Source organism: Nicotiana tabacum, chromosome 22 (assembly GCF_000715075.1).
Source record: "Nicotiana tabacum cultivar K326 chromosome 22, ASM71507v2, whole genome shotgun sequence".
Lineage (NCBI taxonomy): Eukaryota > Viridiplantae > Streptophyta > Magnoliopsida > Solanales > Solanaceae > Nicotiana > Nicotiana tabacum.
The window spans coordinates 138,443,424-138,457,313 of record NC_134101.1 but is presented as its reverse complement, the minus strand read 5'-3'; the positions used below and the strand labels follow the sequence as shown (position 1 = coordinate 138,457,313).

General features: G+C 37.6%; 1 protein-coding gene across 5 annotated transcripts; it reads right to left on the bottom strand.

Moving 5' to 3' along the window:
* Window positions 1-450: 450 nt before the first annotated feature.
* LOC107830780 (putative F-box/LRR-repeat/kelch-repeat protein At1g11620) lies at window positions 451-13,194 on the bottom strand. 5 transcript variants are annotated; one of them, XR_012705511.1, is made up of 5 exons: window positions 13,058-13,186; window positions 10,561-10,626; window positions 8,154-9,369; window positions 7,875-8,020; window positions 451-686 (listed from the first exon to the last, which is right to left on the bottom strand). XR_012705511.1 is itself a non-coding variant. In XM_016658427.2 (4 exons), the coding sequence occupies exons 3-4, from the start codon at window positions 9,328-9,330 to the stop codon at window positions 7,935-7,937; spliced, it is 1,263 nt and encodes a 420-aa protein (XP_016513913.1). In that variant the 5' UTR covers window positions 9,331-9,369; window positions 10,561-10,626; window positions 13,058-13,186; the 3' UTR covers window positions 7,852-7,934. The 5 variants fall into 5 exon arrangements, 4 of the variants coding, with proteins under 4 accessions (XP_016513913.1, XP_016513912.1, XP_016513914.1 ...); XM_016658427.2 differs by lacking the exon at window positions 451-686 and having other exon boundaries at window positions 7,852-8,020; XM_016658426.2 differs by lacking the exons at window positions 451-686; window positions 10,561-10,626 and having other exon boundaries at window positions 7,852-8,020; window positions 13,058-13,194.
* Between the last annotated feature and the right edge of the window lie 696 nt (window positions 13,195-13,890).

The window sequence follows — 13,890 nt, the reverse complement described above, 5'->3', positions numbered from 1 at the left end:
TGAAGCGAGGCTTTTAACACTTAGGCCAGCACTAGGCCCAACGTTCAAACCCAAACAATGATACTCGACCACTTAGAATGCAAACCCAATCAGAAAATATGAAACATGCTACTGGATCGACATTTTGCTTTTGCATTTTAAAACTAATTGAATCCTAAATAGTCTAACCAAGCATTCTGAGATTCACTTCTAAGTTTAAACGTATTCAACATACCATCCAAAATAAATCAATGCATGCTTTTACCCTTTTTAAACAACCTGAACCATTTCCCTTTCTACTAACAGGATTCTGCGTGCCCAACACTTAAGAGGAACCTTCAGCCACTCCAATTTCATGAGTGTGGAAGCATCCAAAACCAGCAATACTTGACAATAATGTGAATGAAATTACATAGTAGAAAATATCCCATGCAATTACAGGGTTTAATATGCAGAATCTATGCTACATGATTCAACCAAGCAAATCATTCTTCCAGTTTCATGACAGTCCCAAATTAAACACAATAGTAAAATCTCACTTGTTCAAGATAGAACTCAATTGAACAATATAACACATCAAGTCAAGAAAACGAAATCAAAATAACACTACTGAATCAACAGAACAAGCGAATGCTAAGCTTTAAATTCTGTCTTTCATTTCATTCTTCAAATCAACTTCACAAACATTGAGACTCAAGAGTGTGTACCTGGATATCGAAAGAGAAAAACAAAGAGATGAAGAATCAGTAGCCAACAGCAGAATAGAGCCCAGTAACAGAAAGACAACCAGCAACACTAAACCTAGAAAACAACCAATAAAACAGTAGAAAGCAGTAAACCAGAACTTAATCTTCAAACCATCCTTAATTCATTTCTCAAATCAGATTATAAATATGGGATTTTGGAGAATTTTAACTAGCACAAGAGGGGTCAGAAATTCAAATGAGCAAAATTTGATTGTTCTTCCACCATGGAATGCAGGGATTTCAGAACCTTTTTTTAAAAAAAAAATTCAGCCGTCTCAGGTTTTAGGTTTTTTTTTATCTCTTTTCCCCTCTGCCTTGAATGCCAAGTTAGAGGTGCCTTTAAAGGCAAGGCATTAGGGCAGCCTAAAGTATTCAGTTTTTTGCACCTTACCCCTTTTTAAATTCTCCTTTTTGCTTAGACCTCCTTAGTGTAAAATTCAGAATTGCAGATTAATCCCTACCCCAACTTCCTAGAAGCTTCCTTAGGTAGTTATTTGCATAAGATTCCCCAAAATACCCTTTAAACCTCTAAAAACTACCCCTCCAACCCAAGTATAGGTCACACTGACCCGACTCAAATTGGTAAGGGTCTGCAAACACAAATTAAATCCCCACTTGGACTTTCTGATTTTCGGAGTCCAATTAAAATCCATCAGGGATTCCAAACTCAAAAGACTGACCAAAATTTCCCTACAAGAAAACCCGGAACCCCTTCTTTAAAATGCAATCAAGCAAAGACAAAGATGAATGAGCTAATTAACAGGAAATCGACTAAATTAAGACCTAATTAAGTGATTTAACGAACCAGAAACTTAACCTGTTTAACAAACTAAAAATGTCACAAAACGAAATTCACGAAGAAAAGGAGAGAAAAGAGAAAAATAACGAATGGAAGAACAAACTTGGACTCAGAAGATGAATTGAATTTTCGACCAAATTATTATAAGAATACTAGTTTTAAGAAAGGGAAAGATGAGGATGACAGAAAGGAAACCGGAGAGGGAAAGGGACTCACCAAATCGAACCTCGAAACTGGACAGGGACAAAGAACTTAGCCAAACTTATGTCGATCCCTTGTTCTTTGTCAAGAACAACTAAATGACATCAGTTTTGCCGAGTCCAAACCTCAGAGTTTGAAAGAATAGTGCTCCCCGAACGTGCATGCTACCAGGCTCGATGAAAAATGGCTTTGAACTTTTTGGGGTTTGAACTCGGATTCAAGATTTGCGGAGCTCCGGGCAGATTTGAAGGAAAATAGTTGTGGATTTGGTATGAGGGGATCATGGGGGTTGTAGGGTGTTAGTTTGGGGCGGTTTGGGAACAACGCCGCCGGTGACAAATGGTGGAAATTAGGGCGGCGGCGCTAGGGTTTCGGTTGGGGACGATGGGGTCTGAGAAATGAGACGGGGGGAGTACAGGGTTCAGACAATCTTATATCAAATGACCCCCAACTTCCCAGCCGTTAGATCACGTAACCTTGACGGTTGGGATCACATTTGCACTAAACGACATCGTTTGGGAGGTGAGGGATGAGGACCGGGTAATGGGGTGGGTTTTGGGCCAGATCGAGACGGGTTAATGGGGAACGACTTGGGCCTGGGCAGATTCAAGGGTTTTGGGAGGGGAAATGGGATTGGGCTTAGGCATATTAGCCCAAAATCAAAGCAGCCTTTTTTATTTTAATTTCCTTTCTTCTTCTTCTTTTCAATTTTCAATTGTTTTCTTTTCTTTCTTTTCTTCTCAAATTAATTTAAATCCTAAATTAACTCTTAAACTAAATTAATTTACCAAATTAAGCTAATTAGTCAACACAGTATTTTCAATAATTAATTAAATCCTAAATTAGAAGAAAAACTATAAAACTCAAAATTAAAAGTTAAAAAAGCAAAATGAGTTATTTTTGTGATTTTCTCTATTTTTGTCAAACAAATTAATTTACTAATTAATCCAAAAATGTAAAATTAAGTCTTAAATGCAAATGCAATGTATTTTGTATTTTCATGAATCAAGCAAAATTAAAAATGCACAAACAAATGCCAACAATTAACAAAATGCTACAAAAATCTACGAAATTGTAAATAATGGGAAAATTAATTTTTCTTGAATTTGTGGGAGTAATTCATATAGGGCAAAAATCACATGCTCACAACGTAGAGTTGTGAGTTATAATACACCCTTGTCAACAAAACGAGCATAAAAGTTTTTATCCCATTAGGCAAACACCTAGGTCTTGGTCATAGCACTAGGTTTTTTACATATTTGGAAAACTCTCAAAAACAACTATCTTTAGTCTTCTGTCTTTAATTTACAATCATTAGATTAATATTAGATAATATAAACACCAAAAACTCATTGTGTAAGTTCAATATAGATACTTCACTTGCTCATTCCGAGTATATACTCCTAACTCCCATCTTAGTTCCATGCGGATTCGACCTTGACTCTGAGTTGGGTTTTATTATTGCATGCGACTGTGTCATACCTCTTTTGAGGTGTGCATTTGGACGTGATTAGAGATCCGCCTCATGGATCTCCTATTCAACACCCTCTACTCCTCGGAGGGCGACGGTTCGCGGGCTGCAAAAAGATCTTCCTCCTCGGGATCATCCCTGAGCCGGTAGAGTGAGTCCTAGTCTGGTGCTCGAGAGATGGAGCTCTCCTTTAGCTTACGAACCAATCTTCTCTTTGGTTTTTTCTTCTCTGAGCTCGACGAACCCAGAGCCTTTCATTTCTTCTTCTTCTCTCCTGCTGCAGCCCCGAGCTGCCCCAAAGTAGAGGAATCGACGGGCAAGTCCTCATCCCCGAACGGAGGCCTAAGCTCGATGGTCTTAGGCAAACTTGTGAAAAGGAAATAAGAACGTGATGCTAGAAGAAGAAGCCTAGTGTAACTTATTCGGGAAAGAAATCTTACCATGGGAACGGTCCTCCCAACAGCCCTTCGAGAGTTTGCGCCACGAGCGCTCAGAGTAAGGCATCTGTGAGACAATACCCTCGATCCACTCCTTGAGCCAAGGGATAGCTTTGGGACTCGAGCGACAGCTTCACCACGACAAAATACCGATGAGGAAAAAGGAGATGAACATAAAATCAACACTCAAAGGAAAGTTGTACTTACGTGATACGTTCCACCGCTCGGGGAATGGCCTAAACTCTGCAGGGATTATGTCTGAGGTCCTCACCTGGACAAAGCGCCCCTACCAGCCTCGATCTCGGTCCTCATTGATGCTTGAGAATGGGGCTTTGCTAACCCGGTGCACGAGCTTTATCAGTCCCCTTCGGAAGAGTCGGGGATTTCACAAGCGGAGTAAATGATCTATGGTGAGCTGACAAGAATCGATCTTGTTGACGAAGAATCGAAGGAGGATTACAATCCTCCATGGTGATGGGTGGATTTGACTGAGGCATACTTCGTACCTCTTGCAGAAGTCTATAATGACCGGGTCCACTAGGCCCAATGTGAAGGGATAAGTGTAAACACTTAGATATCCCTCGATATGGGTAGTAATGGCCTCCTCAAGGTCAGGGACCACTATGTCCTTGTCTGCCTAATTATGGTTCTTTCTGACCTCAGGGAGGACATCTTCGGTGATCGAGCATATATATCTCGATGCCTCCTTATGCCGACCCTTCACTGAAGAGGGTTTCTCAACCTTAAAGTCGTTGGCAACCAAACAATCCCCAAGAATGAACATTTTCAAGGGAGGTTCGATGACCGGTTCGTCAGTAGACACATCAGCAGCGAACCTCTCCACGTCAACCACATCGGGAGTGGCCTCATCGATTTCAGCGGTCAGTTGAGAGGAAGAAGCAACTTTTTTGGGAACAGATTTGGAAGTTTTTTCCATTCTTATCTAGATAAGGCTTGAGAAAAGATGACGAAAGACGAAGGGTCAAGTGCGGCGGTTTGGATAGAAGATGAGTAAAAAATTTGAACTTACTGAAAATTCTTGAAAAACGGAGGTAAAAATGCTAGAGTATGAAGAAGGGTAGAAGACTCGAGGGTAGAAGCTTGAACATAAAGCAAAAAATGAACGAAAGAGGGGAATATTTATAGAGGCTTCATGATATTTCACGTTCATAGATAGCCAACCGGTGATTGGCACGCGTTTGAAGTCATAAATGACGGGACGTTTCGGGATCTTTGTCGTTTCTGTCATGGCGTATTGAATAAGGAATCAAAGAGCTCATTTCGTTTCTCGTCAACTCACCCTCCGAGAAACGAGGGGACTATCTGTATACGGGTAAAATCGAGCTCATGGTACGTCTCGATTTTTGATGAAGTAAACGGAGCGAGAAACGTAAAGCAAGGAAATGAAATCGAGGCAAAGAGCCCCTTGATCCAGGGTCGGGGTGAAATGACTACCCTTGGGAATATAGAGGCCATGGTCCCCAGGTCTGGTTTGAACCCCGAAGGCCTCGAAGAACATTAACGGACGATCGGGCACGACCAACAAAAGGCCGTGATATTCGCGACCGTCCGGATATCACGACGTGAATCTCGACACGTATCAATAGAGAACCGATGATTAGTTAAGCAAAAGATTTTTACCTTTTATAGAATTGTACTTTGGGTAAAACTTTCCTACTATATAAAGGGGAGTCTGATTATTTATTGACGACATGGTAACACACGCATACCAAGGCAATATACTATTATTTTCTGTGTTATTCAAAGTTATTATTCTTGTTCATCAGTGCTTGGTCATTGTGAGTCTGGATCGAGGATGGATATTTCATTGAGGCTGTTGCTAAATCGAGAATCCTCCTCCTCAAGCGGTTTGATAACTTACTACATCTTTTATCTGTTTAATCTAACGCAATTTATCTTTTGTATCGAATTAATCTGTGTATCCTTAAAATCACTTACAAATTTAATTGTTATCCGTTTTTTAGAGTAAATAATATTCATACCAATATCGCATTTCTTAAACTTAGTGGCTCATGACTTGTACTACTAGTTCTTGGGGATAGTTATATTAATTTTTGCATTCTTATTATATTATTTATTTGATGATCTTTTGTTCAAGATGTGTTATATGTTGATCAGCTTACCTAGGGGTTTAGGTTAGGTGTCATCACGACTTGGTTGGATTTTGGCTGTGACAACTTGAACAATGGTGGAGGCGACGAGCTACAAGTATGGCGCATGAAAGATTTGTTCTACCGCTGGAGGAGAGAAGTTCAAGATCATGAGATTTAAAAATGGTGCAACGAAATCTTTGGTCTTACCGACTGAGCTATTTTAGCCCAATGGTGCTTTTCGGAAGAATCATGTTTAATAGTATATACGGTGTTTAGATTTTAAGAGTTAAATGAGTTTGATCGTAAACTTTTTTATGTCTTTTAAATTATTAATTATTGTGATATATATTCGTTGTTTCCAAATATGTAATTTTATTTATCACATAAATTGAAAAAGAGGTAGCACTAGGCACTAGGCACTAGAGTGCACCATGTATGAATCTGCGATACTGTTGGAATGGATTTAACGTGGATTATTGAAGTTTACCCGTAGCAATATATGCTTGAAGTTGGAACAAATAGTATGGGCTAGCCAGTTTTCGAACTGGTCATTGAAAAATAGCCAGTATTTGCAAAGTCATTGAAAATAGTCACTATTTTGCTGTAACACAAAAAATTCCAGCATAATATACTGAAGATTGGTGCACTTGTGTATGAACTTCCAGTATATTATGCTGGAACTCCAACACACAGAAAGTCCAGCATAGAGATTGGAACACTTGTGTATGAACTTCCAGCATATTATGTTGGACCAGTATATTATACTGGAACTCCAGTATATTATGCTGGAAATCCAGTATATTATGCTGGAATAATTTTCGAATTTTGGACAGTGTTTTTGTTCAGATTTATCTTTACATGAAAAGTGGCTAAATTTCTATTACTTTTAAAACTATGTCTATTTTCAATTACCACTAATAAATCTGACTATTTTTTAATTTCACCCTTAAGTTGTTATAAGCTGGTAGATGGTTAGTGGTATGCCTCGTGTTGTATGTATTGGGTATGCGGCATTTACTTGGATGTTTTACCTTATTCGGCATGCGGAAAAAAAAACGGAGAGATGAAGGGTGTGTTAGGTATATTTCAAGAAATTGTTTTCTTGGAAAACAAGTAGTAATTTTATTCATTTTTCGGTGTTTGGTATGCAAATTAAGGAAAATAACTTCTCAAGAGTATTCATAAATAATTTAAATGCAATAAACATGAAGCCATAAACTTTTGAACCAACAATCTTCCGAACCCGCAAATTTCATAAACTTCCGAGGTTTGTAAAAGATTTTCCCTTCTCTTGATAAGGAAAGGAGAAAAATGAGTTCACGATGAAAATGTTTTTCAAAACATTTAAGCCAACCAAATATGAAAAAATTGAAAAACATTTTCCGAAAAATATTTCGTTCTTACCAAACAAACCCGAAGTTGTGCATCACTGCATTGTTAATAAACAGGGAATGCACAGCCTGCAATTGCTGTTGATGCTAACTTTTTGAAATCAAATAGAGACAACTACTTAAGCTCTTACTCCTATAAAAGATAAGACACGAAGAAGACGATTAGGGATATTAATTTGCCTCTCTACTTTTTAGAATAATAAGCCTCTTAAACTTGAGATTCTTCGCCATTCCTTTTTACATGAACTTCAACTATGGGTCTGAAGTTTGATTCTGATCGAGGGCACTTTGTAGATTAGAGGGAGAAATTCAAAAATTGTCAGATTTATAAATGGTCGATCAAAAATAGACACAGTTTCAAAAGTCAACGAAATTTAGTCATTTTTTATGTAAAATAAATTTGAACAAAAACACAATTCAAAATCCAGAAAATACTCCAGCATAATATACTTGAACTCTAACATATTATACTGGAGCTAGCAAAGTATACCGGTCCAGCATAATATGTTGTAAATTCATACAAAGGTGCACCGAACTCCAGTATATTATGCTGGACAGGTCTCTATTGCAGCAAAATAGTGACTACTTTTCAATGATTTGACAAATACTGGCTATTTTTGAATAACCAGTCCGAAAACTAGCTAGCCCGTGCTATTTTAACGATTTTCAGCTATGGAGAATTATTGTTTATCCTCCTTGAGGTTGATGGAAAAGAAAGAAGCAAAAGTGGACATACCTTACAAGTTCACCTCCTTCGTTAAACTCCCATTACAAAACTCGAATTAAATCCTGGAGCTTAACAAAACCTCAATAGCATGGTAACTAACTCATCCACGGAGCATGCAGGTAAAATCACCTCGAAATGTTCAAACAAATATACAACTGAAAGAAACACACTGTACTATTAGTAGAAATATTTGGAAAGTGATTTTAGGAACAAAACCAACTAGGTTTCGAAAGTTTGAACAGCACAAAGGTTCTGCTGATTGAATATCCATTTACACATCCCACTGACCTTGAGGACTATCCCATGAAACAAGTGACTTTACATGAGGCATGTAAATTTGCACATCTCCAACATTAACCTCCTGCATTTCTTCAGCTTCAATATTGTATATATGTAACAAAGGGTTTCCTCTTCTCTTGAAAAATATTTCCGTTGTCGAAGCACAAAGTGGAACAAATCCTGTGATATCATAGAACCTATTGATGCTATATCTCTTTATCCAATTTTCCCTTAAGCCGTCCTTCAAGATCCATACCTGAATCAAATTCAACGTCGCATGAGTTATGAAGCTCAGGGTGCCTCCAATCTCAACAAGACGATCGTTTTTTGTGCTGTTGATTGGTAGAGGTACAGTTTGGAACTTCTCATCATGAAATCCCAAAGACACAGCATGGTTACAACTGTCCCTTTTTGGAAGCCAATACAAAGCTCCAACTGCTGAAACAGATCTACGAGTGGTACTGATTGATCCGAATTCTCCTGAATTAGGTCCATCCACTGCATGCCATGATCTTGTAGTAAGGTTCAGGATCTCACAGCGGATGTGTCTATGTTCGTCGCGGAACAAGTGTACTACTTTATAAGCACCTGTGAAGTGGCTGAACATGAACCCGTAGCACTCCTGCGCGAAACCAATTGTACCAAGAGGCATTCTAATGTGGTTCCTTGTACTTGGATTTACAACTACTAGACCTCCGTTTTTCTTAATTCTAGCCAGGACCAAACCGTTGCAGGCAGCCAAAACACACTCTAAGTTCCTCAAATTTGGCATACAAACTTTGTGGCCTTTACCGCTATGGATGTCCCAGAAATGGAAGTAACATTGATTTGGCTTATCTGAAGGTAGTGGAAAAGGTGACCGTATGTTTTCCTCGCGAAAGGACTTCTGAGTAATTAGAACTGTCTCAGATTGACGAAAGTGAGCTTCAACAAAAGCCGGACTGTTGATCATGTTAAGAAGTGTCCTGCATACGCAACGGAGTCTGCAGAGAGTTTCAGCTGGAAGTAGAAGAAAAACCTTAAAAAGCAAGTCATAAGGAAGCCAAGTTCCCTTGGTCTCTAAATTATTTTCCATTTCTTGTTTTGTTTCCCTTGATGTTGTGCTTCGTCTCAGCTGTTCAAGAGCAATTGTTTCTACAGATGACAATTTAAGCCACTTTTTACCTCTTGGCCACCTGTCCCTCATGACGTAAATCCTATGCAATCAGAAAGCTCTAAAATAATTCTGCAGCCAAATGGAAAAACATTTTAAAAGGAAAAAAACTTCATGCCAGTATTTCGTTATTCGTTCAATGTTTGGGAGGGTGGGCCAGAGGATTACAAAAATGACAAGAAAGAATTTCCAGAACAAAGTTTCAGCAATCTGCTTAACTCATAGTTTTACATAGAAAACTCCATCAGTTGTTTGTTCTTTCCATATGGAACTTAATGCTTGTCATTCCCCCCTTACCTAACCTTGGCTTTTGTCTCCACAATGACAAAAATATGCCCTTGTCACGAGGTTTTTACAAGGAAAAACTACAAAGGAAAATTGTTGAAGAATAAACTACAAGGACCATTATCGTCTTTAAGCGAAAGAATGGCTTCACAGCCGTTTGCTAACTGAGAAGATGTGAAAATTACTCAATAAATTAAGAAGGATAAGTCAGGAATACCAACTATTTAACTGGTTGTCCTTGTATGAGTTCATATACCAATCCTGACCTTCCCTATTTAATAATTTCTGATAGAGAGAACGCGACAGAGAAGGATGACTTAGGGACCAAACTTTAGATATGATAGGATTAAAGAATGAAAATGGACATTTGCAAGAAACATCCGAAGATAAGGTTGCATACGTCTGACTATATCCATCCTGTTCCATATTTGCATTCACATAAAGGAATATGTGTTTGTGATGAAATTGAACAAATATAATCTGACAATAAAAATCTAAGCAAACTAAATTCAAGGTCACACTTCAATTTAAATCACAAACAGACCCGATTACAGAGCTCTACCCAGAATACGGCAAATCAATCATTATTAAGCAGCACCTCTCCATTTTAAACTTGTGCCTCAGTGAACACATCAGTAAATCTTGGCGAGCCACTAACATGTCTAGCAGACTACGCATATATTAGAGATGACATGAGGCTTAAAATACTAGAATACATCATCCCGGATCCACACGATAGCTGCTCAGGCATCAAGATTGCCAGTCTTTTATGACAAAGAATAAGGAAACTCCTAAGATAGTACTAGTAGTTTTCTGGAACCATCACAACCCCAACACGGGCTTTGGTCTAGTGAAAAGAATTGTTCTTGTCCCTTCATTTTTCTTTGCTTCTTACCTCCCAAACAAAACATAAATGAGCAGATAGGACAAGCGAATGTAACCAGAACCCATGGCACTAAAAAAGTTCAACTTAGTTACCTATGATGATAAGTTCATAGCTTGATACTCCCGCTCATGCTGCGGGGAGTCATCTAAACATTGGACCTTGAAATGAGCAAAGACGTACAGTTGAATTAGGTAAGTGAAAACCAATCAATGAATCAGAGGTTTTCAATGGAAAATTATGAAACTAACTAAATGAGACACAATTGAGCAACAAAAGAAAGAAAAACAGACCCCTAAATGAATCCTCTCTAAAATCAGTATCAAATAACAGGAAGAACAGAAGAAAGAAATTGTCACCTTCTAAAGTACTAAAGAAGTGTAGCAGTGTTAGCAAAGGCGAAAAGCGTAAAAAAGCTCTAAGGTTTGTTGGGGCTTTAAGCTCAAAGAGCAAATAAAGCGTGGGCTTTAATGAAGAAAGACACAGTAGAGAAAAACTACAAATATGTATGTGTAGTCCAAGACTAAAATTATAAGCATGAATACCAACTATATGGACAAAGAAATTAAAGAAAATTTACAATAAAGTGAAATATCAATTGTTTAATGTCGCCTCTTCAGGATTACGTTCATTAGCAAGGAAAAATATGTCTTAGAGCTTTGATGACAACACTAAAGCGTCCGCTAAACGAGGCGAAGCGCTCAAAGTGTTTTCAGTTAGGGCTTAAGCGCGCCACTGATAACAGTGGAGTGGAGCAAGTGCATCACACTCTACAAAAAAGAGCACTCCAGTACACAAAGCATCCCGCATTTACGCAAGGTCCGGAGAAGGGCCGCACCCCAAGGGGGTGTGATGTAGGCAGCCTGCCCTGATACGAACATCGATGGCTGATTCCACAGTTCGAACCCGTGACACTATTTAAGTCAGTTGCCAAAATGAAACCTTCTCATTTTAAGTAGCAAAAGTTAAGTACTCTTCCCGGCAAAAGTAAACTCATTTCTTGCTTTACAAAGCCAACAAAATGGAGACTATTTATCAGTACATGTTTAACTTATAAACAATCTCTGCATTGTTTAATGTAATCTTCCAAGCATGAGATTTCTTTCTTTTGTTCTGCTAGAAGGAATTTATAAATTATCTCAAACATTAATAATGCAGGCCTAAAATTTAACCTTTCTTTTTCTTCTTTATGGTTTGAAAGTAAGAAACAGATTTGGAAAGTTAGAGTGGGAAGCAGCCAGTCCTAAAAGTTAACATTTTAATCCATTTTTAACAAAACCAATCATTGTCAGAGTATCAAGCCCCAATCTCACAGTAAAAATTCTAGAAAGCATTTCCCAGTCATGCCAGTCCAATTGTTTACCCGTCATTTGAGTCTACTAATCACCTTTCAGATGAAACACCTTAAGGTAAACAGAAGAGTAAGCCTAGTATCAAAAATAACTCCCACCAACCCGAGGCCCCTAAACATGGAAACACAGATAAATACATGGGAATGATAGTGAAAATAATGGTATTAAATGTTCAAAAGCTCAATCAAAGAAGAATTTAAGTTATATACACCAACAACAATTACTTTTTACATTATAAATGTAGTTCTAGTTAAACAGGTTACCATCATTAACATGCCACTGAGCATGCTTATTATAGACAACTTCCATGTAGTTGGCTTTTAAAAGACCTAATACTGTAAAAAAAAAAAAATTACACTTTTCTGCATATAAAACTTTAAGTCTGTCAAGAAAATATATGGCTTTCGCTTTTACCGATTTATTCTAGCTAGTTAAAACTTCAGAGAAGCCAAGTTAGGCTACAACAGAAGCAACTTACACTGGCCTTAATCTTGTAATAAACCAATAGTATCACTTATATCAAACATGCATCATAATTTTCAGAAAAAAGTGAACAATACCACATGACGGGAGAGGGAAGAAGCAAAATATTCTAGAGGCCATACAACATACTATAGTCAATGCATTATTAGTAATACCCTAAAGTGTAGTGGCATTTGCGTTATTTTTACTGTTCCTCGAGACAAGGGACTATCGGAAACAGCCTTCACCTGTGGGATTACACTTAGTTTGTTGTTGTTGTAAAGTGTAGTGGCGGAGCCACCTTTAACCAAGTTACCAACACTAGAAAATTTCACTAGTATAGCTAGACAAAAGTTTCTTTCATGTATTAATACTATATAAAGTCGAATCCCCTTTATTTTTTTATGTTTTTTTTATATATTTTGATAGCTCTTAGTGAAAATCGTTGCTCCACCACTACTAAAGTGTATATATATTAGTTCTAATTTACCACAAATTTATACATATTGTTGATCCATCTGTTAGACTTGTCAGACAAATAGCTAATTAACAGGAGCTCTGTTAACCCAATTCAAGTCAACATTAGCAAAAAAAACACCAGAAGTGTAAAATCATTCAAAGTACTAGAAAATAACAACGCATGGTTCCTTCAGTATATAGTTCAATGATCGCACAAGAAAGCAATTAAAAGAAGGCATGATATGATGATCACAATCTCAGACACAAAGGAAAAGTAAAATTAAAATAAATTACTTTTATTTTAAAGTTCATGGCTGACCTTGGCTGTTAATAGGAGACCTTTCTTCTTTTTTCTTTTCTATCCTGACGATGATGATCGGCGAACTCTGGTCAGTGAGCATGTGAAAGTAGACACAAGGTCATGAGCTTTTTCTCACAATTATCTTAGGTATTATATTTATATATTGGCTCTAATACCCAAAGAGGCTGAACAACGGTAAAATTATATCTGTGTGACTTATAGGTTACTAATTCATATTGGCTCCAAAATAATTATATCACGGTAGACTGCTTACATGTCCTTTTCTCGGATTGGGGTAAATACGAAATGCATTGTGTACCAAACTGCGAACCATGCACTATGGTATTTAAGTGGAGACAGTTGGAGAGGTGAACCCATTATTAAATTAGCTCTAGAGACAAATTAAGGTTTTAAATTTGATGAGTTGATATTAGAGTTTTTACAACATATTATTGAAAATATTAAGTTCAGTTGACGGTTGATAATACGCTACTTAGCCCCTAAGGAATTTCTCGATCATTAAAAAAAAATTGATGGTTGATCGATCATTGGAATTGACTTTTTAAAATCAGCCAATAAGGGATAAGTTTGGAGGAAGTCTGACACGGAGAGAGCGACTCCTATGTGGAATAATAGGAGGAAAAAAACGTTAAGTAGTCCCTTAAGTATAGGGCAGGTACATTTTTGTCCCTGCTATTATATAATGATGGACACAAATGGTCCTTCATCTTTACAAAAATACTGAGCACTTAGTCCTGGTCAAAGATAAAACACTTTAACTTAAGACCAAACAACTGAGAGTTCTATGGGGATCCAGTTTGATTTACCTCTAAATGAAAGTGATTTTCTGG

Excerpts from the sequence above, each read along its gene's own strand:
- LOC107830780 (XM_016658426.2), bottom strand. The coding sequence starts at position 9,330 with ATGAGGGACAGGTGGCCAAGAGGTAAAAAGTGGCTTAAATTGTCATCT. Across the intron at positions 8,021-8,153 it reads TTCATGGGATAGTCCTCAAG|TTGTATATTTGTTTGAACAT; the intron begins GTCAGTGGGATG and ends TGTTTCTTTCAG.